The sequence below is a fragment of the Giraffa tippelskirchi genome, chromosome 9 (assembly GCF_054371585.1).
Source record: "Giraffa tippelskirchi isolate mGirTip1 chromosome 9, T2T-mGirTip1v1.2.pri, whole genome shotgun sequence".
NCBI lineage: Eukaryota > Metazoa > Chordata > Mammalia > Artiodactyla > Giraffidae > Giraffa > Giraffa tippelskirchi.
The window spans coordinates 2,750,162-2,778,078 of NC_137283.1; the positions used below are offsets into that span (position 1 = coordinate 2,750,162).

The window sequence follows — 27,917 nt, forward strand, 5'->3', positions numbered from 1 at the left end:
TTTTTCAACTCTATCATCACTTTTTTTCAGTTAACGACTTGAGGGATGTATTAATACCAGGACAGAGTTGGCTGTAATGAGGTAATTTCAAGTCTTAAAATGCAGATGGCAGCTTCAAATTTTATCAACACTGATTAAAAAATGATTTTAATCTTAACCTTTGAGACACAACAGCACATATAGATGGAGTAAACCAGATACTATTGTTCCACTGTAATAGTTTTCTTATCTGTACACAATAAAAGGTCAGCAGGAATGTAATCACATTTCCATCTACTCCTTTATGCAACTTAATATGACTCTACTCTGATATAATGGTTTCCCTTTTTATGTTAGGCATTTCATATGCTTTGTAAAACTATGTCTGAAAACTTTCAATTCCACTCTTAATGTGAGAGGCAGAAATTTACAATTATCATCAAAGGTAGAATTGTGATTTTGAAATACCATAAGTTTATTAATTTATTAAGTACTAACACATATTTGACTCTTAGCCAGAATACGGAGCTGGAGGGTGTTTTTCCATACTGAAAAATCAACTACATAATATGGTACATTATGTGCAAATGTAAATACTGAAAAACTCTCCAAAAGTTTAATCAGAATCTGCTTTGTTTGCTAATGATTTCCCCAGAAAACCCCTGATGAAAACAGCGTGAGCCTCTCCAGGATCAATGTGTATAATGGCAGTCTTGAGCCTGTTGCCCCGAGCAGTGCAGTGGTGGCCGGCTGGGCAAAGGCAAAGGTCTGCTTTTCACTTCCCCAAACGTTGCCTCACTTGATTTAGGAGGGCTCGGGAATACCCAGGAATTATCTTCCAGGGAATTTCTGCTGTAAGAGTTGTTTTCCTGAAAGTTTGTGCCGTCTTGAGGAATGGATTGCTCATGGTCTGTCCACGACTGGAGAGCTGCTTTCTCCGATAAAACCTTTGCGTCTCCTGGTAAGGGGGAAGGCGTGGCATGGCAGAGAGTTCTGCCATTTGGTGAGAGGGGGGCATGTCTTTTGTAAGTTGCAGTAAAATTCGACAAGTGCAGTTGTGTGCTGTCTTTACCCAGGTCTTCCATGCATCCTGCCGGGGCACAAGCTGAAAAGAAAACACAGGCTAAGCATCAGCTGTCCTGGCGGTTACAGTCATAAAATAGTAAAGATCTGGTTAACCTGGTTGATTCTAGAACTGGAAACGGACATCACCAAGTCAGTGCAGTCACTGTGGCGCTGGGACTTGAGCAATGACAGATGCTCTCAGTTCAGATTCACCTTTTGGTAAATAGCTCATCTCTTGTCAATGGACACTGTCATCTTGCCCTGCCCGCATCACAGTGAAGCTGAAGAAATTACTGTTTTAGAAAGCTGGAAACCAATTCAGTTAAAATACAAATAAAGACCCTGTTCCTGGCTCTTAATGTGGCTGGAGAAGGCATGCAGAATGTTTGTGTGTCAGTGGAGACTAGGCTATTCTTATTAATTATTCTTATTTTAATAACTTTGTTAGATATAATGTTCTTTAGCTTGGTCAAATCTGTTTCCCAGAGGTGGTCCAAAAGTAGATTTTCCCAGGGATGATTATATTGTGAATTGTTGAGCCCTAAATGAAGTTTTTATATATGTATTAAAAGGCTTTTATGAATAAAATAGGTTAAAAGCTTTAAAATCATCTTTTTTTCTTGTAAATGGTAAATGTAAATTCGGCTATGGTCACAATATAGTTCAAGTTAAAGAAAAAGCAAAAAAAAAAAAGTATTTTGTAACATGTAATGGCTTAGGATACAGGCCACAGAGGGCACAGTGCCAGCGTGGACCCTCTGCCTTCAGCTGCCTGGGGGGGCAGAGGTGAAGCTCGCCCTCAGCCAAGAGGGGCCCCACGAGCAGTCAGCGCCCGACTCCAGTTTCAAAGGAGAGAGACCCTGAAGCACATGCCGCGATCAGCTCACTACTGCCCTTTCTCATGGGAGGCGCCAGTGCCCGCCTCGGGACGGTGGCGACTGCGGCTCCTCTCTGCCCACTCTGGGGATCACTGAGCTCTGTGGAGAGGTGGAGAGGTGGCCCCAGGCCTGGCAGTGCTGTTGGAAACGGGACAGAAACCTCACAAGGGACGCGACAGTGAGCCGCTCCAAACAAGGAGACAGTGCTTCTCTTCACCGAAGAGTCACAGGAAACTCACTGAAAAACTACTCTGAGTCTCTCTCAAGAGAAGTGCTATTTCTACCATCAACTCAAAGTTGTCTCACACGTGACCCTGGCCGCTGGAACATCTGCAAACAGAATGCATCATAAATTAAGCTGGGGCCTGCCGAAGCACCTTACTGTTCTGCTGGTCCATAAGTAACGGACTTTAGGAAGGAAAGGGATTCTGAGTTTCTGTCCCAGGGCGTCCCACCGCCCCCCGCCCCCACAGTGAACATTCCAGAGAACGATTTATAAAATAATTCTCCTGTGCCCTCTTTAGGAACAATCTGAGGTGCAAATAATAATTTTAAACTAATAATTTTTAAATAAAAAGTTACTCATGCCTTTAAAGTTTAGGACATTCAAATTTACATTACACAACTTTACAGAACTACAACTATTATGTAATGGAAGGTACAAATGCACTGATTTTTCTCTAAGGTATAAAAAGTAGCTTTGCCAAAGTACCCACTAGTTAACACAAAACTCAAAAGGTTTAGTCGGCTAAGCAGTTAAATATGAAAAAGCAATGAAAATTTTTGTTTGGTTAGAAGGGCTAAATGAATAGCATCTAGTCTCTATTCAAAATTATCTTTTATGGAGGGAAAAATTAAGTTTAGAAAAATGGAAATAACCAAATAACCAATCAGAGTTATCTTTTTGAAAACAATTTAAAGAGTTAGGTCTTTGGAGTATTTTGAAGCACTGGAATGAAAATAGCTTTTGGTGTCTTGGTGTCTTTTTTTTTAAATATATGAAGTACTTGTGGTAAAAGGTCAACTAGAGCAAACTTAACACCTCAGCCTTGAACACATAAGCAACACTCGGCTGAGAAAAAAGCCACAAGGGAAGAGAATACAGTACTGAAGAAACACATCAGCAACACCTTTACGTGTGAAGCTGACCGGTGTGAGGCCGGAGCCAGAGCAGAGACCGGGAGGCTGTGAACAGACTGCATCTACTCGGGCTTATCAAACTCATTTGAATCAGATTTCGATAAGATACGGTCAAGAGCCGCTCTTCGGGCAGTCTGGCTGGAATCGGTGGTTTCCGGCAAACACTGACTTGCCTTTCTTGATCGCAGTTGGGGTTTTCAGCTTCCTTAGTAGCTCAGCTTGTACCTGAGTCACCAGATGTAAAGTAGACATTTCCCTCTTCAGTTCCCAGTATGCACTTTGCATATTGTCACTGAAATACAGGGTTTTATTTTTTAACGGTTATTATTCTATATAGACAGAAAGGAAAAACTTTAAAATAGAAATGAACTTACCTGCATTTCTGCTCAAATTAGTTTTAAAATAACAAAATAAAACTTTCCTATTAAATATTAGTTGAAATATTACAGCATTATATAACAAATGAAAAAAATCTTATTCACAATAATAATGACCTAATTTTTATCAATTAACTGAAGTGTGTTAAACAGAATGGTAATATAAAAAGTATTCTAACCGAGTTTAATAGTTCTCAGTATTCAGATTTTATGATAGCCTACAAGGTGCAGTGGTGTTAATATATTTAAGAGTAAGGAATATGTTCTTCACTTGCAGGTCTGATCAAGAATTCAGTGATGTTCATTCATGTATGCATTTTAAATTTATTAACGTATTTATCTTTTAATTATTGTTTTGATGTTGTGAATGCTGTCACCAGTTGCTCAGTGTACACCCAAGCCCACATTAAAATAAATGGAGGTTTCAAGCGCTCCACTCTCGGCTGTCTGACCGGGCTGCCTCACGCTGCCGGTTCTAAACCAGCACAAGGCACGCGGCGCTGCTGATTTCCTGGTCAGAGAAGGGGCTGCAGAGGGCGACACGGAGCAGAACAAGACTTTCACAAATACCCCTCATTCCTGTAACTCAAAGTATTTCCTTCAATTACCTGGGAAATCATAAATCAGTTATTTTAAACCTAATTTTATTGAGTTTCATCTTCCATTAAGCATTCTTATTTGGATAGTCATGATTTTTTTTTTAAGGTTCTTAGTTGCCAACTAAATAAATTGAAATCCTCAACACATATTCTTGCTTTGCTGCATGAGAATACATAAAATGTTAACTAGAAGAACTGATCTCATATTGTTCAAACAAGCACTACTGCCTCTTAAAGATATTAGTGTAATTTTAGTAATAAAATCAAATTAAACATGTCCCTTCAGGTTCAATTTTTGTCTAGCTATAAACAAAAACCTTTACGCAAACTTCAAGGATAACACTCTTGATATCTAAATCTATATCCTAATTATGAAAACAACAGATATAATAAAAAATAGTTATCTTAATTATCTAAGGTTACATACCTTTTTGGTCAAAATATTCCCATTCCATTCAGACTATAATTCTTTCAATAGAAGCAAGAGAATAAACTTTACATTGCTTTTGAGAATAATCTACTTGTTTTAATCTGTTGTAAACATCATTTGTTAACCAGTAGTCTACCGAAAACCATAGGTATTTTGGCAGGTTTCTGACAGGTGTGAGAGAGTCACAAACACGAGTGAGCCGCCTCTGCCCCGGCAGTCAGCCTCTGAGCCGTGCGCCACTCTGCGCGTCTCACACAGGCACCGTCTTAAGTGTGAAGAGTCGTGGTTCCTGGCTGCAATTCTGGGCATCGGTGTGCTTCCCCACAAGAGTTACTCAAGTTACACAGCAGCTAAGTGTGTGTAAACACTGTACATGTGCTAATCCAAGCAGTCATGACATGAATCATACAGCTTAATAACAGCATTTATTATTGACTTGCGATGGCAAATCAGTACCTGACTTGGAGAAAAGCAAACACAGTGCTCAAGACATTGTGTGGATACTGGAGTATCAAACATCTCATCATTCAACATAGCTACTTGAATGAAGTAAAAGGGAAACAAAAATAAGAGAGGTGTCAGGGCAGCTCTAACACACACTTTCCAATTCAGTTTAGTGAAGACTGCTTATAAATTAGGTGAAACAAGAAACTAGGTCACCAAGTTTAACATACGTCCACTAATCTTCTTTTGCCTTGAATGTCACCTAAATTGAAAACTACAGATATAAAGATCTAATGATTACTAAGTGTAAGCTCTCCCTCTTGTGGACAGCAAAGTAATGGCAGTTACTTTATGCTTAACAGTTAATGTTCAAGTCTTCAAAGTGTGTTGCAAAATCCTAATGATAGAGCTGTCTATAAAGAACTCATAAACGACCTTAACAGGGAGATGCAACACCGAAGTATCCCGAACGAGAACCGTAAATAATAAAGCAGGTGCGACATGAGGGTAACGGTGGTTGGGCAGGTCCCACATGCTAGACAGGCAGCTCACCCGCCCTCACCCCAGCCTGGCAGCCCGGGAGCTCGCTGGACACAAGGAAGCAGGGGCAGGAGGGCTTCCCGACTCTGACGAGCTGCAGTGCAAAGAGCCTCTGAGTGATCCAGTCCCGTGTCTGACTGCCACCTTTTTAGGGTCACATTTTTCACACCATCCTCAGCTTCATCTTCATCACACTGACTGCCAACACAACCTTCTTGGTCCCAGTATGTAACTCCACACCATAATGGAGCCTGCCTTATCCACATCTCAAGAAGGGGGCAAGACATCCAGCTTACATGGCAAAAACTGTAAAAGCTCAATTTTCTTAACTGACACTGTCCATTCAACTCCAATACTGAAATGAATGTGCCTTGTACAAGAAAAATCTTTTTACTTCAGTCCTATTTTTCTTTAGCTTTTGAGCTATCACATTCCCCAGAGGAATTAAAATGAAAGTACAGGACAATCTCAGCTAAGAACTCAGGACTTAGGAAAGTATGTTCTGACGACCGTGATTTCCTCAAACAAGCTTCTTTCAAATATTTTTAGTTGTAAGGCACAGCGGGCAATCATTCTACCCTGCAACCCACACTCGGGTATGTTCTATTCTGTTTTATTCCCTATTTTTAAAATGCTTGTCTTAACTCGGAAAAGTTCACAATCATTAAGGCAACACAGCACACTGTGAAAAACACCAATATATTCCCTATTCTGGAAACCAAGAATGTGCATTTGAAGAAGTGACCCCTCACCTAGATCTGGCTTAAGAATGGAGGGCAATAACCTACAGTAACCCTAGCCAGGACGCTGGCAGGACCGTGGCCTAGTTTCTGATAGGTAGGGCAATTATCGTTGAATGATGTATACAACGAGGACCCTAAAAAGGCCTCCAGTAATTCCGAGGTTCGCTCAGGAAGAATACCGTATCACCTCGTTCACCTGGCAACATGATGGAGGAAATGAAAAAAAAAGGTGTTCCAAAAGTTTTGCAAATAACTGGAAAATAATCCTTAAAAATACCTAAACTGGTAGCTAATGGTTTTATGGAAACATGCCATGTGCTTCTCTCCTAATATAGTAGACTTATCATCTGAATTATTCCATTTAAAAGCAGATGACATAATTTGCAAAGATTAATAACACAGGACTATAAACTGAACACAGGTATAAATGATAAATTGAAGGAAAAACAAGATAAAGCGGTTAGGAATCAGACTACATAAAATTTTATACATGGTATGAAGTTTACCAAAGGTAAGTCACAAAACTGGTTATTAATTTTCTAGCTGCTTAACCAGAAGACGGAAAAGTAGTCAGTTCCGCGATCCACACTGCTACAGGTTTGCAAAAAACACAAACACGCCTGGGCGTGGGGAGCCATGAGGACTCGCTTTAATCATATAGTCCTTTAACACAGAAAAACTCTTAGACTGAACTTAATTCTTTCTAAAATCTGTTTCTCTCAGTTGCTATCCCCTGAATTACTACTGAGCTTTAGAAAACGCACAACAGTCCTTGGAAGCCACAATTACACAGTTCTCCAGCCTCAGAAGTCAGACTCACCTCCTGGGCTGCCAGCCGCCTCTTCCAAAGCCTGCCCCAGAGAGCCTTCACTGTCCTGTAAGGGCTACGGCGCCTTCAAACACACATCTTTTTGGTGGGTGGGGGGCAGCTTTTCCACTCATTCTCGAAAGAAGTGACCCCGATTATGTCACACTGCCCATGGACGGGTACAGAAGCCTGTTCTATACCATGTGCTTCTAAGAAACTATTTACACGAGCCCTTGATTTGACCTACTCTGATTCTAACACCCCTCTTTCCAAAAAATGGTTTAAGAAAGCTTATAAAAATGACAAATACAATAGATTAATAAGGGGAAACCCAAGTTGACGGGAAAAATGGTACGTGTGACACCAAAGACATCTTTGAAAAATAATTCACAAGGACAGTGTACTAGGCGCACGTTTTAAAAAGGAAACACTTCCTTGCTGCGAGTGTCGATAGAGGTGGAAGGCATTAAGTGGAGACAGGCAGGGTGAGCAGATTCCGGCCTACGACGCCTGCAGTCCTTGGCCCTTCACACCTGCAGAGGGGCTGCCCCTGCATCTGGAAGAGGGGCTGCGCGGGGCTTCATTCAGCTGTTTTTCCCAACTGAGCATTTCTCTCCATTGAGTTTTTGATAAGAGGAATAGGTGTGAGATCAGTCAGTTTTGGAAGCCAAACGATCCAACAATGAACTCAAATGTGTATGTTTCATCGGGTGGAACTGTCCACGAAGAGAGGGGGTGCTGACATAGCACAAAAAAATGATCAGTTCAAACAATGCACTTATGTTACTTAAACCGATATATGTATTTAAGAAACAAAGGGCTAAAGTAACATACATACACCCTGACAGCTACTTTTATTCTTATCCCAAGAAGACGGCTCTCTTAAAATTCATGTCACATTAAAGATGAGGGCTGTCCAAGTTCAGCCCTAAAACAAAGGGATGCTGCCACGTGTGGAAATGCATAATCTTCATGCAAAACTCAGAAGTTATTACAGAATACTTCTACACAGCTAACTCCCTAATATTCTATCTGAAACAGTACTGAATGTTCAAAAATTTTATCTACGGCATCGTAATAATATGCACCTTTCTACTGCTCAAGTTCAAGCCCATTGTTAAGAACAGTTACATAGTAATCAGAGATTTCATGCAGTACTCAAATAGTGTCAATCGGTTTTTAAGGTTAAATCATAAAAGAAGTACCTAACACAGTGGCCGACAGAACAAGAAGGTGTTATTTCTGAATGCTGAAGAATGTTCATACCTTGAAATGCTCAGTCTTTGCAGATCTCTGCAGTTCAGATTGTCTTCCTGAGATGGATCCTGTCATTGTTTAAAGAACAGTTTAAAAGTTGTCATCATTACCTTCTATTTATTCTCAGTACTTTACTGCTCTCCACATGCTTCAGCTTTACAGAACAGTCTGTAACTGCAGTAGATTTTATATTCAATATCAATAAAGTAACTCCAAATCTGTGCAGACATTGCTAAATCATTTCTAATTATTTAAAGTCATTAATGCTTTAATTTTCTTTAAAAAATACACTTGCTTTCATATAAAAGACCTTTAAGTTTTACAAAATAGATTTATGAAGACACCAACCTGAAATCTATACTCAAAAAATGGTAACATTTATCAAATTGCTGTTTCTTCAAGGTATAGGTGAGTGAATTCCATCAGAAAATGAAAGTTTGTTGGTATTTCACTTTTGGTATTATTACAAAAAAGTACTCAAATTTAACAGGTTACTGTTTAAAAGATCAGCATAAATGTCCTCTTTCCATAAGGAAATGATAGGGAAAAGGATTTTATATAAAGTCCTTATATACTTTCAAGTTTTAGTAGTTTAGGTTATGGATGACAAAAAGAACCTATAAAAGGTATTTAAAAGTGAACTTAATACATTTAAGATAAGTCTATAACACACTATTTGCAATGCATTTCAATTCAAGGTCTAGAACAAATAAAAATGACTAGCACAGGCGCCATTTCTATTAGCGGAAGTGGCCAGTATAAACTGAGAGAATAAGACTTCATTTTACCATTTCTTATATCATTTAATGATTTTTTTTTAAGTGGAACACGCACAAAAGGAATTCATGAGTCCTCTGAATCTGGGAGTGTAAAACATCAAAATGTTCTGTAGAAGTTAAAGTGTCTTTGGATCTGATTGTTCAGAAAACAGCAGCTAAACACTGCGAATGATTGAGCTGCATCTCAAGGAGCGCTACGGAACGGGGAAACAGAACGGGCCCCCGAGTCAGAGCAAGTCTGACCACGAATAGAGGACATAACCTTGGACCTTTTCCTTTCCATTTCCTCACAGGAAATGAAGGAATCAGATCAAGTCACTTTTAGTTTCTCTGTATAATTAATTAAAAAGACACATTTTAATTACAGTATACTTACGTGTTGTTCGGTTCACAAGTTGTGTCTCTTATACATATATGCATAATGGAAACCTTCCTTGTTTTTAAAACCAATTAAAAAAAAAAAACAAACACGAAGAAGTGTGGGTTGGTAAAGTATTTCTCCAGCTATCACCTAACAATGCAGAAAAGTCTAATGTAAAGTGAGAAAAAGCACAAAGGAATTGTCTCTAACATGCAAAGACCCTGTCCCTGGCCAGTTACTAGCTGCCATTTTCTAAAAGCAGTGATGGATCTGTTTCTCACCTCCTGCCATCTGATGGTTGAAGCTTCACATAAACAGGCTCAGAGCCACAGAATCCTGGGAAACACTGTTCCAGTTAAACAGGTTCCTACACTTCAGGACTGCTCAGAACCTCCAACCCACACAGCAAACAGTGACTCTCTAATGGGGCTGGTACCAGCTACCACAGACGTCTATGCCAGCTCCATACGACCAGGGATCCCTACACTTCGGTCCTCGTGTCTTTTCCCAAAGGTCCCACTGTTCTGAATACAAATGACTTGAAAACTGGAGGATACAAAATGTAAAAAAGGCCCACAGTGGAACTGACCCTGAAACCTTGACCTCATTAATATCAAACACTAACTACTGAGCTCACCAAGTACTTTTAAAAAAAGTAAGCCCACCAAAGCCCCACGATTCTTTCCATGTAGGGTGTTATTTCATACTTCAGAGATGTTAATGTTCCATAGGAAGTACCATCTTAAAAATATTTTTAAGTATGGTTGCAGAAGACTTAAGTAAGATTATTCATATGAACATAAATTTCTCTCCTTGGCTTGCTCTTTGACTCCCAGTTCAAGAGGACTCTGATAGCAACACCTTTGAAACAAGACTGAAATGTACACATCCCACAATATCAAGATTTAAACTTGGAACCCTTGATAAATTTCCACTCCATCTTTCCCTGGTTCATCTTTGGTGGTGAACATTTTTTACTTTAAACTTCCCTTCCCCTAGCCATTCTAGTGAAGGAAGGACCACATCTTAAATTCCTTTTTCAAAAAATAAAAATTCCTCCGTTATCTCACCTTCAACTCTTAAAGTTTCTTAGTCTCTGAGATTCAATTTCATCAGCAGTAAGACAAGAGATTTCTAAAGTTTCTTCTATCTTTAAAAGTCTTTCTGTGATTTGTGAAAGATGAATTAAGCTGAAAGCAAATTTAATCCCCTAGTGCCACCTAGTGGGAAACATTAAATAGTAAGATCTTAACTGTGTAACACAGGTACACAGATACACCCCTTACACAGATAGACCCCTAAAGTGCTGCTTTTCTGGATTAACCTAACTACGTTGTTTTGAAACACATTTACTTATTGAACAAACTATGTGCTAGGCACCATGCTGCTTTACATACTACCTAACTTAACTTTCATAAAAAGTAGCTATTTAGTGTCAAGTTAGAACAGTTGAATGACTTTGCTAATGTCACAATTAATAAGCACTACAACAATTAAGAGCCAAGTTTTTATGACTCTGTGGTACTGCTTTCCACTCTATAAGGAGATATCCATTATTTATTAAAGCTACTGAATTATTTCAAGTAGAATGTATATGCTGACAGTTGTAATTCAGAGCTTCAAAGGGCCAATCTTTTCTTGCAAGCACATCTTTTTAAAAGCAGCAGCGAGTGGGCTTGTGGGACAAGATGCTGGAGCTGCTGAAAGAATCGTGTATGCGGTCACAGGTGCAAGGCTAGGAAAACCAATTTCAGATGTCAAGTAGGAAAACAATTTCTTTTGGCTCTAACAGGAGTTGAGAGTCATTTTTACAGGGGGTATTTCCCCTTTATCAGGCCTGGGGGCTGCTAATCAGGCTCTCCCTGTCCAGTGCAGAGGAGTTCACTGGGTCAAGACCAAGGCAGGGTGCTGCACTACCCTCAGTGCCCATCGGGCAGCTTCAGTGAAGACCCCAGTACAGAAGAGGGGCCTGTCAGCTCATCTGAGAACACGTGGGGCTTGGGGCCGAGTGCCGGCTGGCAGTCGGGAAACGGGGGGGAAGTTCTTCTCTCGGGTAGTGGCTGCCCAGAAGAACCCAGGATGCGGACCCAGCTACTCAGAAGGGCTGGGTACTCTGATGGGCAGAATGGCTGATCCTGAGAAATAATTATCCAAGAGGCTACCTTAGACTGCAATATATGAGTGTACAGAACGTATATGATGGCTACTGAACTCTACAGAGTATGTAACTTTTCAATTTCTTGTAATAATTATTTTAAACTTTGCATCTAGAGCCCTGCTCCCACCCTGCCTTGCTTCTCTCTCATTCCTTCTTTTTACTCTCAGCCCTTTCTGTCATGACATCTGAAAACACATAGCCAAGCTTTTCAAAACTCAATGTAAAGTTGTTCCTCGGTGTCCGTGGCGGTCTGCTTCCAAAATTCGCAGTGGGTACCAAAATGACTTAGGGATGTTCAAGTCCCACATTCGCCCTGCATACCTTCAGGTCAGCGTCCATGGACTCAACCAACAACCGGCGGCCTAGTCAGCAGCCACCTGTGGTGGCCTCAATCCACAGATGTGCAACCTGCAGATTCACCAAAGACTGACTGCATCTTTACTGGAAAAAGATCTCTGTATCAGTGGACCTCCACTGGTCACCCCCACACTGTCCAGGGGTCACTGTAATAGCAGACAGACTCTGAATGACCGGAGAGACAACCTGTGTCTCGGTGGGTGACTCCAGGCTAAGCACAGCTCGGCAGCTCAGCAGGGTCCCCGTCTTGCCCCCCCGCCCCTGATTCCTGCCCCCGATTCCTGACTCCTCAGCTGCCTGCTGAAAGCTAAAGTGGCTCCACAAGTGTTACACCGCTGAGAACTAGTGGGTGCTCAAAAGTGTTAATAATTCTGAAAATCAAGTCTTTGTATGTCTAAATTAATCAAATTATTAAGTTAAATAAAACGGAAAACTTAAAACTTGAGTTCTCTTTGAACTTTACAGAGAAAAAAATGACTTGTGGAGATTGAAGGAAAGGAAGCTTAAAGAACAACTTTAATTAACTAATAAGGTTTTTTTAAAATGACCTTTTAAACAAAAGCATGTAACTCTGGGATTATGATAGAAGTACACAGTTACCAAATTTTAGCAAAACTGATTAAAGGGGAAGATAAAGGTGAATTTTCACAGAATATAATTCTCTAAGTAGTTACAATTTATGTTGATTCTGATCTAACACTTAGTTATAAACCCTACGTAGGACGCACACAGCGTGCTGAATCTCTCAATTCAGTGACTCAGTAGTACCGTTTGTTTCGCTCTCTGCAGCTCCATTTTGAGATCTCTGCATTCCTTCCTCATCAGTTCCAGTTCCTGTTCCAAACCATGGATCTTCAGGTCGCAGCTTAACTTTTCCACCTCCCAGTTGGATGAAGGAGGATTTAAATTTCTTATCACTACAAAAAGGATGGACATTAAAATTGTTATTTCTGACTTCTACATGGGTTTCCGTTCAAAAAAGATTATGTTAGTAAAATGGAGGTAAAAGAAAAACCAATATAAAACATCTACAATTAATAAGTTTTTGAAAGATAGTAAGTACTTTCAAGTGTCTATGCTAAGATATTAGCAATCTTATTTTATACAACACAATAGAATGTATTCATCACCCCTATTCCTGATTTTCTGTTTAAACAGCAAATTTGTCCGCCTGAAAATGTAAAATATACAGCACATACCAAGCATATGCTGAAATGATAGATCAATCACATATGTACGTGAAGGTTAGACAGTGATTAAGAAGGAAACAGTGAGTAAGCTGAGGCTCACTCAGCTATCATCCCATCCAGCCCTTGCAGGAAGGATCAGGTTTGACCATCAGGCCTAGAACATGGCTTCTGAACAATTTCATTCATAAACATTCCACTGTACAAATGCAACACCCCTGGGTACGGACCAACCCTTGACTTAGCTCCTTAGACTCTGTCCATAGAAAAAAGCCCACTCACCTGCCATGAGATCCCACCTCAACCTCCCGCTAGGTCTCTCAGAGGCCGAGTCTTGAGCTGTCTCATCAGAGCCAGTTTGCATGGGGGCAGGCTAATCCCCATCCCTACTCCTAACTTTTCAGCATAGCCTCTCAGCTGCACATTTTAACAACCTCTAGAAATTGGATTAAGACAAACAAAAAGCAACTGTAACTACTCTATGACAGGGTATCTAATGTGGGCAAGAGGCTTTACAGAAGATGGGACTGGACTCCTTTCTTCATCCACTTCATCACAAACCAGCCCTGAATCAACCATCAGATTTTCTCTAGGAAAAGTACAATTTACACCCACGGAAAAGTTAAGAAGGATTTGATACTTGGTAAAAGCAGAACACAGAAATTAACATAAGCTCCCAAATTAAAAAATAAGTCCTTAGCACACAGACACAGAAAACTGATCATGGATATAACACATGAATGGAAAATCGTATCGATTGCGGTAGAATATTTGTAACAAGTAAGTGGCCTACCCTGCTGAGTTTCCACCTCTGTCCTCAGCTGGAGGAGCTCTACTTCTTTAGATTGTAGCTGTTCATTCAACACTTTCAAAGATTCAGAGTTGTCTTTATTCTAGTTAAGTAGGGAAAATGCCACATTACAGTCAATAAAATCTAAAGGTTGGTATTATATATTCATTTTCAGGCAGATTTGAAAACACAGATTCCAGCCTTTTAAAAGCAAGGTAGGAAACTGAACGCAGTTTTCACCCATCTCTTTTTCTCACTTAGGACTTTTTTCACTGGCTTAAAAAAAAAAAAACAGTGATAAACTCTACTGAGTCACAATTTTTCAAAATAAGTTAGTAGTGTTAGATGTACTTAAGACCTAAACATCATTACAAACCGACTACTTATTTTGTATAGAAGCAACAAATATTCCTATTAAAATTTTTTTCTGCTTTTGCCTTGAGCAGGCAAATTTTTTGTCTAATAAAAAGTAAATATCTAATAAATGTAAAGCTCTCTCGTTCCTGATTTTAAAGCTCCCGAAGGAGCACATTATCTGCAGCACACAGACCCCCCTCTTGACAGACCCCCTCACCACTTTCTCCAGTTGGCTCTTCAGGTTGTCTCTGTCGATGCAGACCTCTCGGTACGCGTGATAGGCTTTATTTACTTGTTCTCGTCCCACAGAGCCTGTCTCTTCATCCTTTCGAGTTCCTATAAGCTACAGGCGTAAGATCAGAAGACAAAGCTTAAGAGGGTGTTCGACCTCAGCGAATAAATCAGTCTTCTGATGGTTCCACATCTCACTTTAATTATACTAATGCAGGGAATAAAGCCTGAACGACAATTAAGTGAACATTTCACTTCCACACAATTACGCTTTAGTGATTAAGAAAGTAAAAAGCATAAAATATTTTTAAAAATCTTCTTTTATGCATTTACTTAATCAGTATCTTATAATTTACTGTATCTTTTATAATGTAATTCATCATCAAACTAAAACAGTACATCATTCTTTTATGGTGCTTCACTGTTTTCCAAGCTAGAACACACTATTTCCATCATTGGAAAAGTGAACATCAGTTTAGTGTATACTTGACACTTTAAGGAACAGAAGCGTTAGTTCATTAAGTTTGTATTATTGCAGAACAAATTATTAGGGCTGTTGATCACAAAGTACAGAAATATTTCCAATATTACTTATCACATTTTTCTACTGACTTTTAAAATAAACCTAACTACAAACTCCAAAATGTTATCTTTTTTCACTCTATCCCAGCATGTCACAAATTTAAGTCATTATAGAAAGTTCATATGAATACTAAGAAATCAATTATTTTTACAACCGAGTCCTCCTTTTCTTACTTCCTGCAAATGAGTCAATCTCTACCGAACTGCATCCTCACGTTTCTAGTTAGAGCGTGCCTTCTCGTTTTGTGGAAGCTGCTGTCTGTAATACTACACTGAAGAGCTGCGGATCCTAAACCATCATCTGAAGACACGTGAACTGAGAAATGGATGAGGGAGGAAGGTTCCCCGAGACATAAGCAAGCAGATCCGAGGACTTATGCGAATCAGCTGCCTGGCTTATGTATTCCATAACACTTAGGATATAGTTTCTGCATGAGAAAGGTGTAAACAGAGGACATTAATTCATCAGTTAAACACATTCTTATTAACGTGTGTTTGAGAACAAAAGAGAATGCTGATGTAAAGACGTCAGTCCTGGTGAAATTTCAGTCCTGACGAAAACACTATTAAACATACTGGGACAATGTTCTAGGAACTTCTTCCTTTGTTGATATATAATTTTTTTGCACAGGTCTAAACATCCTGAATGAAATACACACAGCTAGCAAGGTAAGGCAATCTGAAAGAGGTAAGAAAAATATCTGAACTTGAATCCCTTCATGTTGCTAACCTGTCTTCTGCACACATTCCCCAAGCCTTACGATGCGTGAAACGCAGAAGGCCAAGTAAAATGCCCAGGGTTTCGAGATTAGCAGTGACTTATCTTTAGAAATGCGGTTACCCTCATGGAAGACAGAGCAGAGAAATGTTTAAAATTTCAGATACTCTTGAATTATTAAGTCGTAAACACAATGAAGGAGATAGACAAATTACCTTTTCTTCCAAAATTCTGATTCTTTTTTTTAAGAAAGAGTTCTCTTTCTCTGAATCCTTAAGTCGTTTTTTGATGTCTTCATATGCAGTGACAAGGGCAAAATGTGAAGCAACCGATTCATCTCCTGAATATATTGAGACTGGAGTCACTGGGTCTCTCCTGTGGGCTTTTTCGTGATTCAGAATACAGATATCATCTTCCACCAGCGCATCCATGACAGCTATTTAAAAATGAAAACATAAAATAGAAATGTCTCACTGAATAAATAAGCAGAAAAAAGTATATTGAGAGAATCATACGAACACTGATGAAATGTTTACAAACTCCTATTTCTTTTTTCCTACTGAGATAACTGAGATACAGGGGATGTATATGTAAGCTTCAGGTGTACAACATACTGACTCACCATTTTACAGGTTATATTCCATTTTACAGTTATAATGCACTGGTGGTATTTCCTGTGTTGTACGCTATATCCTGTTAGGTTATTTATTTTACACACAGGAGTTTGTATCTCCTGTCCCTCTCTTGCCCACCCCCGTTCCCTCTCCTCCCTGCTAACCACCCGTTTTCTCTGAGCTCGTTTCTTATCCCTGTTGTATATTCTGTAAGCTTGTCTCTTACCTGTTATATAGTCACTAGTTCGTTTCTTAGATTCCCCACATAAGTGACACCATACAGATTCTGTCTTTCTCTGACTTATTTCACTGAGCGTAATACCCTCCAAGTTCATCCATGTTGTTGCAAACGGCAAAATCCCACCCTTTTCTAGGGCTGGGTTGCAGCCCATTGTCCACCCTTTTCTAGGGCTGAGTTGCAGCCCATTGTCCATATGCACCGCGTCTTTTTTCTCCGTTGATCAGTCAATGGACACAGGTTACTTCCGTATCTTGACTATTGTAAACAGCACTGCTGTGAATGCTGGGGTGCATGTTATCTTTCTTCATTAGTGTTTCTACCTTTTTTTGATATATACTCGGGAGTGGACTTGCTGGTTCACATGGTAACTCTATTGTTACTTTTTTGAGAAAGCTTCATACTCTTTCCACAGTGGCAGCACCAATTTACATTCCCACCAATGCTGCACAAATGATCTCTTTTCCCCACACCCTTGCCAACATTTGTTATTTGTGGTCTTGCTGGTGACGGCCATTCGGACAGATGTCAGAACTGAACTCTCATTCTATCCCACTGTAGTTTGAATTTGCATTTCTCTAATTAATGATGCAGAGCATCTTGCCCCATGTCTGTTGGCCATCTGTATATCTTCTTTGGAAAACTGTCTATTCAGGTCTCTGTGCATTTTTAAATCAGGTTTTTTTTGATGCTGAGTTGCGCTATTTTGGATGTTATCATTATCGATTCTATCATTTGCAAACATTCTCTCTCATTCAGTACACCGTCTTTTCATTTTGTGAACGATTTCCTTTGCTGTGAAATTAAGTCCCACTTGTTAACTTTTGCTTTTGTTTCCTTTGCTTTAGGAGACAGACCCTCCCCGCCCCCCAAAAAATTGCTATGATCTTTGTCAAAGAGCATTCTGCCTGTTTTCTTCTTTTATAGTTTCAGGTCTTATGTTTAGGTCTTTAATCTATTTTATTTTTGGATATGATGTTCGAGAATGTTGTAACTTCACTCTTTTACATGAATTGTCCACTTTTCTTAGCACCATTTACTGAAGACAGTCTTTTCTCCACTGTATAGTTTATTAAATTTTTTTTTTACTCAAGTATAGTTGATTTACACATGTTCTGTTAGTTTCAGCTATACAACTAAATGATTGAGTCTGTAAAGTTTGTTTTGCTTCATTTCAGACATGAAAATTAAGCAAAGGGTGTGTGTGTGTTTTTCTGGGTCTGTTCTATCATTGTGTATTTGCTTTTCTGATTTTATAACTGAAAGCTTCCAACTGCTCCCAAGTAAAGTCAGAGTTTGACACGTCTCGTGTTTGTTTATACCAAGGATTATAGGAAAGTTGGGCAAAAATAAATGTGTTTTACTACAAGTCCGAGCAGGTGAAAGTTACCATTCAATCATTCTTCACCAGGACCAATTTAAAAATTTCTAACCATGTAGGGCAACTCCTATTCTTAAGTTAGATTCTTTCTTAGTTTATCAAAAAAGTTAAGAAGACAGACCTGCTATATCCCCCCAAAGTGGCAGACCCTCATGACCATAATTAACTCCTGCTGTTTCCAGCGCAAACTGAACTTTCTCCTAATGATGGATAAAGAGGTCAAGTTTTCTTCCCCTGAAGGGTTTATTTTCTCCTCTCTGGATTCAACTCTATCCCGAACTAACAGTAAACATCATTCCAACCACACTGCTAGTAGCTGAAATCCTCTTATTTCCTGTCCAAAAGGAACTGTGATACTGTACACCTCCAGTGTGCATGTCATTTCCATCTAAGACTCTGTCACGCACACATCACGCCCTAAAGAGGAGCCGCAGCGTAAGAGCAACGCTGGGTGAGTGACCGGACGCGGTCCAGCACAAGGAGAGGGGAGACTGTGCTCGTCTTGGGTATCTGATACACGTAACAGCTTCACATCCAACCAAATGGACAGGATTGATTCAACTGGAATAATCCCCTCCGCTAAAGGAGAAAGTCAGACTGCTCTACAGGGTTGAAACGAATGGGGTCCCACAGTTTGTGCACCTTCAGGATCCGCGCCTACACACCTTTGCTTTGCACAAAGTTCTAACTAGGTCAGCTGGGTGATTTCCTACTCACTCATTTTTATCACGAAATAATCCTTTACTCAGCAAGGAAAACCCAGTGTGGGAGATGGCTGTGCAGTAAAATAGTTATTATGCCATAAAGGGAAGTAATATATTTGCAACAATACAGAATGCTACAGAGACTGAGAGGTGGGGGGAGGAGGAGTTTTCAAAGGTAACAGGAAATACCAAATGACTCTCAACCCTGCATTCTTAGGTGAAGAGGGTGGTTATGGTTATTGTACTTACAGTACTTAAACTGTAACAGTTTGCTGCCAGCAGTGGTAACAAGGTCAAAGGCTTGAAAGAGTATGGGGAGAAGGGATGAGGAGGAGAATAACAGGAGATGAGACTGGAAAAGCAGAATAAAAACCAATGAAGATGGTCCTTTATAACAAAGAGACTATAGGATTTGATCTTTATTCTGTGGAATTTAAGAAAAACCTGGATATGAATCAAGAATGTGAAGAACACATATACAACAACTATAAAACATTCACAATCAAATGAACTACTGAGTACTGCAAGAAGTAGTTCACAAACGTTATCCCCATTAATTCTCATGATTACCTATGAGGCAGGAAAATCTTATTGGACCCATTTCACATCTGGGAAAACTGGGGCCCATAAAGATTATGAAATTTAACCAAGATCAGCACAAACATATGGATTTTAGAGCCTGAAATATTAGTCCTTTTCCCTCCCCAATGAACCATTTATACGCTAAATTCTTCAAGAACTACAAAACTATGAACCCTTTGGAAAGTTTTAAGTACCTTAAATGGAAGGGAGTGTAACAACTTAACAATGTCACATTCAATAAAGTATAACTGGTCATTTTTAAGACAAAATATGTAGTCAGATAGCTTATTTTATGTAGTTTTATCTGTTGCCTATTTATTATTTATAAATCACCCAAAGCTGCATATGGCCTCCCTCTAAATATAAGACAATATTATTTGCCTAAAAATGATTTTTCAAGTTTTACGTATTTATTATATATACTCTAAACATGACTTAGAATCCACTGTCCTGAAAAACTACTTATCTGTCCTAAAAAGTATGAGATACAGCCAAGCACACCAAAGAGAAAACTCACTAGTGCCACGCAGCAAGGTTCACTGTTCCAGTAACTGCCATTTAAATTTATTATAAATGAAAATGAAAGACTTAATTCCTATCCTTGCAGAAACAAATATAAGATCAAGTAAGTATTAGAAATATTAATGCTTATCGTATGACTCCATACACACCCAATTTCTAGAGAGTAAAAGCTGCAGGGCCAGGGAAAAATGAGATCTTAGAAAGACACCATATAATACAAGGCAGGTATCCCACTGTATTTATCACCATACTGAAAGGGAAACTGCTTGCAAACTAACAAAATAGGCCATGTGTGACCTTTGGCTTTACTGCTTATGCAAGCACCCTTCCTCGACCTCACTGCAACAGAGAAGTAAAGGGGAGCTTCAGCAGTCCACGCACAGTGAAATCAGATTCAGTTTTATTGACTTTGTGATATAAAAAGTATTTGTGATATTCACAAATATCCAAAGTATTGGCCTGGGGAAATCTGATTTTCTGGATAAAGGGTAAAAGCCTAACTGGCTTAACAAACTAGACCAAGGCAGCTTTAACATTTGTCAAATTTTACCGTATACTGTAATCTAACTTTATTTACCATAATACCTGTGTTTATTTTAATCTTTAAAAAGTGAGTGCCATGAGTAGGATATCATTATCAAAGATAAGAATGACCAACCAAAAAAACTGTCTTGTATAAGAATATTCTAAAAACACTGAGCTGACCTAGAGTAGTGTTTGCAAAGTGACAAATGGACACTACCTTAGAGTCATTTGGGGTTCTCTTCAAAATTACCGATCGCTAGGCTCCAATACAGATCTATGCAAGTCAGAATGTTGGAGTAAAAAACGTTACGCTGAACTGTCAGTAATCAGTCCTCGTAATTTTAAGTCTCATTCCAATTTAAGGAATGTACTCTGCGGTATTAAACAATGAAATTCCCAAGAGTGATTAAAAGGGGTTCTGGTCACCCAATTTCAATGTGGAGGAGGCGGCATTTCCACACCATCCACTGCAAGTGCTCTGGACACCAGCTGAGGGCCCTACAACTCAACTCAGACACTGTCTACTGGACACGGATCAGATTCCACAGCTAAGCGGCTCAGTGCACGACACCTGTCTCCACTTCAGAAGCCAATGGCAAGCCCAGGTTGCTACCTGTACCTCTGAGGGACCGGCTCCAAACTGGAGGTTCCAATGGTTCCCTCCAACTCAGGATGCCAGTCACCAAGTCCAGATTGTTACCGGTGCTTCTGACCAACTGGCTATAAAGCAGAAGTTGTCACGACCTTCTTATATTTGATTACTCAAGGCCATTTACTCACTTGATTACTGTTACAAGATACGAACCAATAGCAGATGTAGAGACAGAGAGGGTGAGGTGCTGAACAAAGGGGCCTCTGCCCTTGTGGGGTTGGCGGCCAGCACCGGGCACTGAAAACGTTCCGGTTCACCCACCGGGAAGCTCTCTGACCCTCTCATCTTTAGGGTTTTAACAGAGGCCTCATTACATAAGCACGACTGATTACATCACTGGAAACTAACTCAGCCTCTCTGACACCCACCTCAACAGCCCAGGTCAGTGGGACTAACAGTGCTACTGCTCTAATCAGCTGGTGAGATCCTCTGGCAAACAGCCCCCATCCTTAGGGGTTTTCCAAAGGTCACCTCACTAACACAAATCCAGGCAAGGTGGAAGGTCTGCTATGAGTGACCGGACCAAATACTAGGACAAAAGATGCCCCCATGAGTCAGGGAACCAGGGATGAAGACCACACGTATATGTGAAATAGACTTTGGGCATCTGACTGACTACATTTGTATTTCTTACACATCACAGCATCGCCAATGCTAGTGGAGAAACATGGAGACCACGTGCCAGAGGAGCTGGCAGAAAAGAGAACGGTAGTTCCTAAACACTCCAGGAGAGACACAAAGGGAAGAAATTCAAGCATTACTCATCAGAATTATTTTAGGAGACCTTGAATTTCAGTCTTTACTACAGTCAACACCAAGAGGATCCTCAGTTGAGATACGCTATATATAATCAGGTGAGAGACTAGAAAACATAGAATTATCTTCTGACACCAGATTAGTCTTTTTTCCAGGGAAAAAATATGATTATCCTGTCATATTTAATCATCCTAATATTTACTATTGATTGATCACTAACCATATGCCACGTATAAGTGTTTCCCCATGGTAGGAAGGCAGAATTTGCCACCAAAATATGTCTCTTGGGTCATTTTCTAAGAAACTGCAGAGGTGGGGGAAACACTATGAAAACCAAGTAGTAGTTACCCTTTTGTAAGAACCATTCACGTTTATACGGGAATCTGCACTGTGAGGCGGCCCCCCTCTCTCTGCCCTCCCTCTCAGTGAGGCTTTGGGTCCTCTGTCGAGTCACTCAGTTCTCCTGGGTCTCTCCCGTGTATATACGTGTCATTAAGTTTTTGTTTGGTTTTCTCCTGTTAAACTACCTCGTGTCAGTTTAATTCTTGGATCAGCGAGAGAAACCTGGAAAGTGTTAAGGCAAGACAAGAAAAATTTAAACATGAACGTTTCTCCAGCCCCTCCGGGCCTCCTCCTTTCCCTTCGCGTGTGCAGTAGCCAGACTTCCTTGGGACAGAACTTCCTTCTTAAATCTTCTAAGGGGCCACCATGACCCACGACCTACTACTCACTTTGCATCTGTAGATTCAGACTGTATACAAGCTTAATACAATAATACATCACTTAGAGTATAACCTTCTGTTTCAAAAGCGTGACCATGCTCTGACGTGTAATAGGTGGGGCAGTCCTCAAAGCGTTCTGAGTTCTGAAGGAATGTCTCTGGGGACAAACTCCAGGTTGGCTCAGATAACATTTCCTGTTTCTTTCTTCAACAGACGTGCTCATCTTCTCACTGACACGCACATCTTACCACCGGCGGACACCTGGAGTCCACCCTGAACCAGTGCTCAGAACCAGCGTGGGCTCACTGGGCCCCACCAGCTCCTGTGTTCTGGCGAGTTCTCCTGATATCTGGGTCTCACGACTTTTAAGTGATGATCTTAAAAATGTTATTCAAGCTGTTTGACCTTATTAAGTCTGAAGGATGACCGTGAATTTCCCAGGCAGGGGACCTAAGGTTTTTGTTAGATTTAAATTTTAAAAACAAGTCACTATATGGTCTGAACCAAACTTCTGCTAGTGAAATGAGAGACCGAATTAATCCCACTCTGAGGAAGAGGGCTCACCCGCTCTTGAGAGCCTAGCGGAAGCGCCTGAGGCCCAGCCCTCACGATGCGCAGCCCTACAAGGTGACCCGCTGCAGCCATTAAGTAAGCACGGCTCTTCCAAGGGTGCATGCTGCAAAGTCCCGTCGTCCTGTGCTCTCGATGCCACAAACTTGGCCTCTGTGAACTGCTGCCAAATCAAATCTCAGAGACAGGGTTTTGGGGGAAGAATGGGGTGAGCCAAAAAGTAAGTTTGGGTTTTCTCCACAACATCTTAGAGAAAAATCTAAATGAACCTCTTGGCCAACCCAACAGAAGAGAATAGCTTTACTGCTTTGTCAGGGAAAAGGGACACAGGAGGCTCCTGCCCCGAAAACTGTGTCTCCCAACAGAAGATTTCATGAGGCCTTTCAGGGCAATGGTTCAAGGGCGGAGGTGCTGGGAAGATCTGGGAGTCTGAGAGCCGGTACTCCACTAATCCGGTCTCAGGTAATCTTTCTTCCTTTAATGTAGCCTCAGGTGTTCTTTCTCTGGTATGAAGAATGCTGAATCTTAAAGATCTTAAAGACATTGTTACTGTGCCCCCTGAGATGAAACCAAGACCCTGCTCCAAGGCTGCACTACTGTTTCTTGGTTGCCCATTCCTTGTCCTTGAATCCATTCCCTTCCGGGATCACTGCGTTAGCAACAGTTCAGAATCTGCCCTTTGGAACTCACAGCACAGGCTGGAGTCAAGAAAGCCTTCCTGCCCGGGAGCCCCACAGAGACCTGTTTCATCCTGAGCACTCTCAGAGGATATACTGTAGGAGGGAAAAACTGAGAAATGGTAAGAATGGAACTGATCCAAGGATAAACAGCACAGGTCTCATCCACAATCCCATCCTTATAGAGCTGTTCAGAGCATACCTCATATCTGAACTCAACTACCAAACTGCTAATGGGAAACTTCGCCTTAAAGACCAAATAACTCCTAGACAGACTGCCATCCATGGGAATACCAGCTGGGTTTATACTTACAAGTGCTTCCTTAATTAGGAAATAAAGAATCCTGCCCTGTAACAGCCAAGATGGGGCTCTTGTTTGGCAGTCCAAACCTGATCTTTGTGCACACAGTTAGAGAGGCCAGCAGAAGGTAAATTCTCACCGTGTCAGTCTGTTGCCTGGAACCCTGCCTGCAAGGCCTACTAGAAACAAGAGTGGTAAGAGTTCTTCTCATTTCTGGAGACCAAATCAAGATGGTGGAGAAGAAGGATGTGTGCGCATCTGCTCCTCCGAGCGCACCGAAATCACAGCTAGCAGCTGAGCAACCATCAACAGGACGACACCGGAACCCACCCAAGAAGGATACCCCACGTCCAAAGACAAAGGGGAAGCCACAGCGAGACAGCAGGAGGGGCCCAATCACGATAAAACCAAATTCCACACTTGCCGGACGGGCGACCTACAGACTGGAGAACAATAATACCAAACAAGTTCGCCCACTCGTGTAAAGATTTGGAGCCCTATGTCGGCTTCCCAGCCTGGGGATCCAGCAAAGGAATGCCCACTACAAACCGGCACTGGCCAAGAGCATTTTCCAGTGAGTGAACAACAACAACGGCATCTGGCATCTGCCTCTGCAGAGGCTGAACCCTGTGCTGCTGCAGCTGCTGACCTTCAACACCCCCTGAATTCAGGGTGGAGAGTGAGGTCCTCTGTGCTCCAGGGAAACTGGTATAACAGGTCTTTAGTTATTTTCAGGAACTTATTTCATGATCCCAAGAGATTCTTATATCTCTTCATACCCAGAAAAGCACTAAATCCCTTTGTGGTGACAACAGCTCCTTATAACTAGCAAAAAACCTTTCGTAAAGTAAGGGCTTGATTGCACTGAACTCCCCTTTCACCAAAATCTTTTCTATTGCCTTTCCTCCACTGCCTCTAACTTTCTCAGAGCTACCTGAGGTGCCGTCTCCGGGCTGTAGTCCTCGTTTTGCCCCAATTACAACTCACCTCAGAAATCTCATGTTGTGCATCTTTTTAGTCAACAGGGACTGGGAATCTCAGGGAATCTGGCTTTGAAGGCCAGCGGGGTTTGATTTCATGACTCCCAAAGGACGCGTGGAAACAGACACTCCACTCTTAGAGGGAACAAACAAAATCTTGCATGCACCAGGACCCAGGGGGAAGGAGACTGAACCAGACCTACCTGCTAGTGTTGGAGGGTCTCTTATGAAGGTGTGAGTCAGCAGTGGCTGCCACAGGGACAGGGGAACTGGCAGCAGCAGTCCTAGGAGGTGCCCCTTGGCAAGTGAGACCTCTTGGAGGTCACCAGTCAGCACAGCATAGAGCTCATCACCTCAGGCTGAACAACTAACAAGAAGGGAGCACAGCCCCAGCCATCAGCAGATACTGGATTAAGATTTTACTGAGCACGACCCTGCCCAGATTTCCCTACCAGTCCCTCCCATCAGCCTCATCCACCAGAGGGCAGACAGAAGAAGCAAGAAGACCTGCAATCCCACAGGTTCCAGACTGAAAACTACAACCACAGAAGTTGACTGAAATGAAAAGGCAGAGGATTAACTCCCAGAAGAAAGAACAAGACAAACCTCCACAAAAAGAACTAAACAAAGTGAGCTAGGCAACCTTCCAGAAAAAGAATTCCAAATAACGACAGTGAAGATGACCCAGGATCTCAGAAAAAGAACGGAGAAGATGCAAGAAATGTTTACCGAACTAAAGAACAGAGATAAACAGTACATTAGAAGGAATCAATAGCAGAATAATTGAGGCAGAAGAACGGATGAGTGACTCGGAAGACAGAATGGTGGAAACCATGCTGCAAAACACAATATTGAAAAAAGAATGAAAAAAAAAAAAGAAGACAGCCTACAAGTCCTCTGGGACAACATTAAACGCAACAATATTCACATTATAGCGGTCATGGGGAAGAGAGAGAGAGAAAGGACCTGAGAAAATATGTGAAGAGACAATAGCTGAAAACTTCCCTAACACGGGAAAGGAAATAGTCAACCAAACTCAGGAAGTGCAGAGAGCTCCAGGAAGATAAATCCAAGGAGGACCACACTAAGACACACAGTAATCAAACTGACAGAAATTAAAGACAAAGATAAAATCTTAGGAGAAACAAGGGAAGAACAACAAATAGCGCACAACGGAACTCTCATAAGGTCTTCAGCTGAGTTCTCAACAGAAACTCCTCAAGCCAGAAGGGAATGGCATGATGTATTTAAAGTGATGAAAGTGAAGAACTGAAAACCATGAATACTCTACCCAGCAAGACTCTTGTTCAGATTTGACAGAGAAATCAAAAGCTTTTCAGACAAGCAAAAGTTAAAGAGAATTCAGCACCACCAAACAACCTTTACAACAAATGCTAAAGGGACTTCTCTAGGCAGGAAACACAAGAGAAGGAAAAGACCTACAAAGAATAAACTCCAAACAATTAAGAAAATGGTAATAGGATCATATAGATCAATAATTACCTTAAATGTAAATGGATTAATGTACCAAAGACAAACACTGTGCTGTGTGTGTGGATGAAAACATATGCATGTATGCACTTCCAGTTACATCACTCTACTTAACTCCTCAGTTCAGTTCAGTCGCTCAGTCGTGTCCGACTCTTTGCGACCCCATGAATCGCAGCATGCCAGGCCTCCCTGTCCACCACCAACTCCCGGAGTTTACCCAAAATCATGTTCATCGAGGCAGTGATGCCATCCACCCATCTCATCCTCTGCTGTCCCCTTCTCCTCCTGCCCTCAATCTTTCCAGCATCAGGGTCTTTTCCAATGAGTCAGCTCTTCGCATCAGGTGGCCAAAGTATTGGAGTTTCAGCTTCAACATCAGTCCTTCCAATGAACACCCAGATCACTTTAGGATGGATTGGTTGGATCTCCTTGCAGTCCAAGGGACTCTCAAGAGTCTTCCCCAACACCACAGTTCAAAAGCATCAATTCTTCTGCGCTCAGCTTTCTTTATAGTCCAACTCTCACATCCATACATGACTACTGGAATAAACCACAGCCTTGACCAAGTTGTAATTATTTTATACAGTTAGGTTAACCATGTTTCCATTATGGCTGGCAATTTTATTTTTTGTGAAAACTGATAAACATCTTTTACTATTGTGATTATATAACTATTACTCATTTTAATACCACTGTATCATGATTGGTCAACAGAAAATACTAGAATTCTGTTTCACTAAAGCTACCATTTAATAGAAAAACCTATAATCACTTTTTAAAATCCAGATGCACATTAGCATTATCTTGGAATTTGTTGAAAAATACAGGTGCCTAGGTGTTGTTTTTCCTCCAAAGCTCTAGGTATCATTCTAATGAGCAGCCCTGTTTACAAACAGCAGGACTATGTGATGATCTTTATTTCTAGCTCTTTCTAGTTTGTTTCCCTTTTTCTATTTCATATTCAGTGCTCCCATTTCATTTAGTTTATATTTTCCAATTTCTCCATCTTTTTTTGTTGCTCTTCTTTCTCAAGCCTTTATCAAGTGTAGCAGAAAAGCTTTCGCATACATATATACATATCTATATATAATAATATAATATATATATACTTTAGAAAACATGAATTTTTGCTAACCCTAATTTATGATATTTTGATTCCACTTGTTTGACGAAGTATGAATAGAATGATAAGAGTTATTATATTCACTCAAAACTTTGATAATAGTTTCACTTATTCTGGCATCTAGTATTACTGCTAAAAGTCTAGAATGATCCACAAATTCTGAACAATTCTCTTTTCATTCTTATTGTTACAAATATTTTCCAATTTTCCTTGTTATGGCTTCTTAGATACATCCATCATTTAAAAGTGGACATCTAATTTCCAAATACATAAGGTTTTTAAAGTATCTTTCATATCAA

At 40.6% G+C, this 27,917-nt stretch overlaps 1 protein-coding gene across 3 annotated transcripts in view; it reads right to left on the minus strand.

The window, feature by feature from the left end:
• Positions 1-430: 430 nt before the first annotated feature.
• Positions 431-27,917, minus strand: part of AZI2 (5-azacytidine induced 2) — a 33,573-nt gene continuing 6,086 nt past the window's right edge. The window contains exons 2-8 of one of the 3 annotated variants that reach the window (XM_081526956.1): positions 15,996-16,216; positions 14,467-14,592; positions 13,896-13,995; positions 12,684-12,832; positions 8,270-8,328; positions 3,236-3,354; positions 431-1,084 (exon numbers count right to left, since the gene is read on the minus strand). In XM_081526956.1, the coding sequence (XP_081383082.1) occupies positions 672-1,084; positions 3,236-3,354; positions 8,270-8,328; positions 12,684-12,832; positions 13,896-13,995; positions 14,467-14,592; positions 15,996-16,211 (1,182 nt within the window). In that variant the 5' untranslated portion in view covers positions 16,212-16,216 and the 3' untranslated portion in view covers positions 431-671. Of the gene's footprint in view, positions 1,085-3,231; positions 3,355-4,874; positions 7,742-8,208; positions 8,329-12,683; positions 12,833-13,895; positions 13,996-14,466; positions 14,593-15,995; positions 16,217-27,917 lie in introns of those variants that run through there. The other 2 variants (XM_081526957.1, XM_081526958.1) reach the window with 2 other exon arrangements.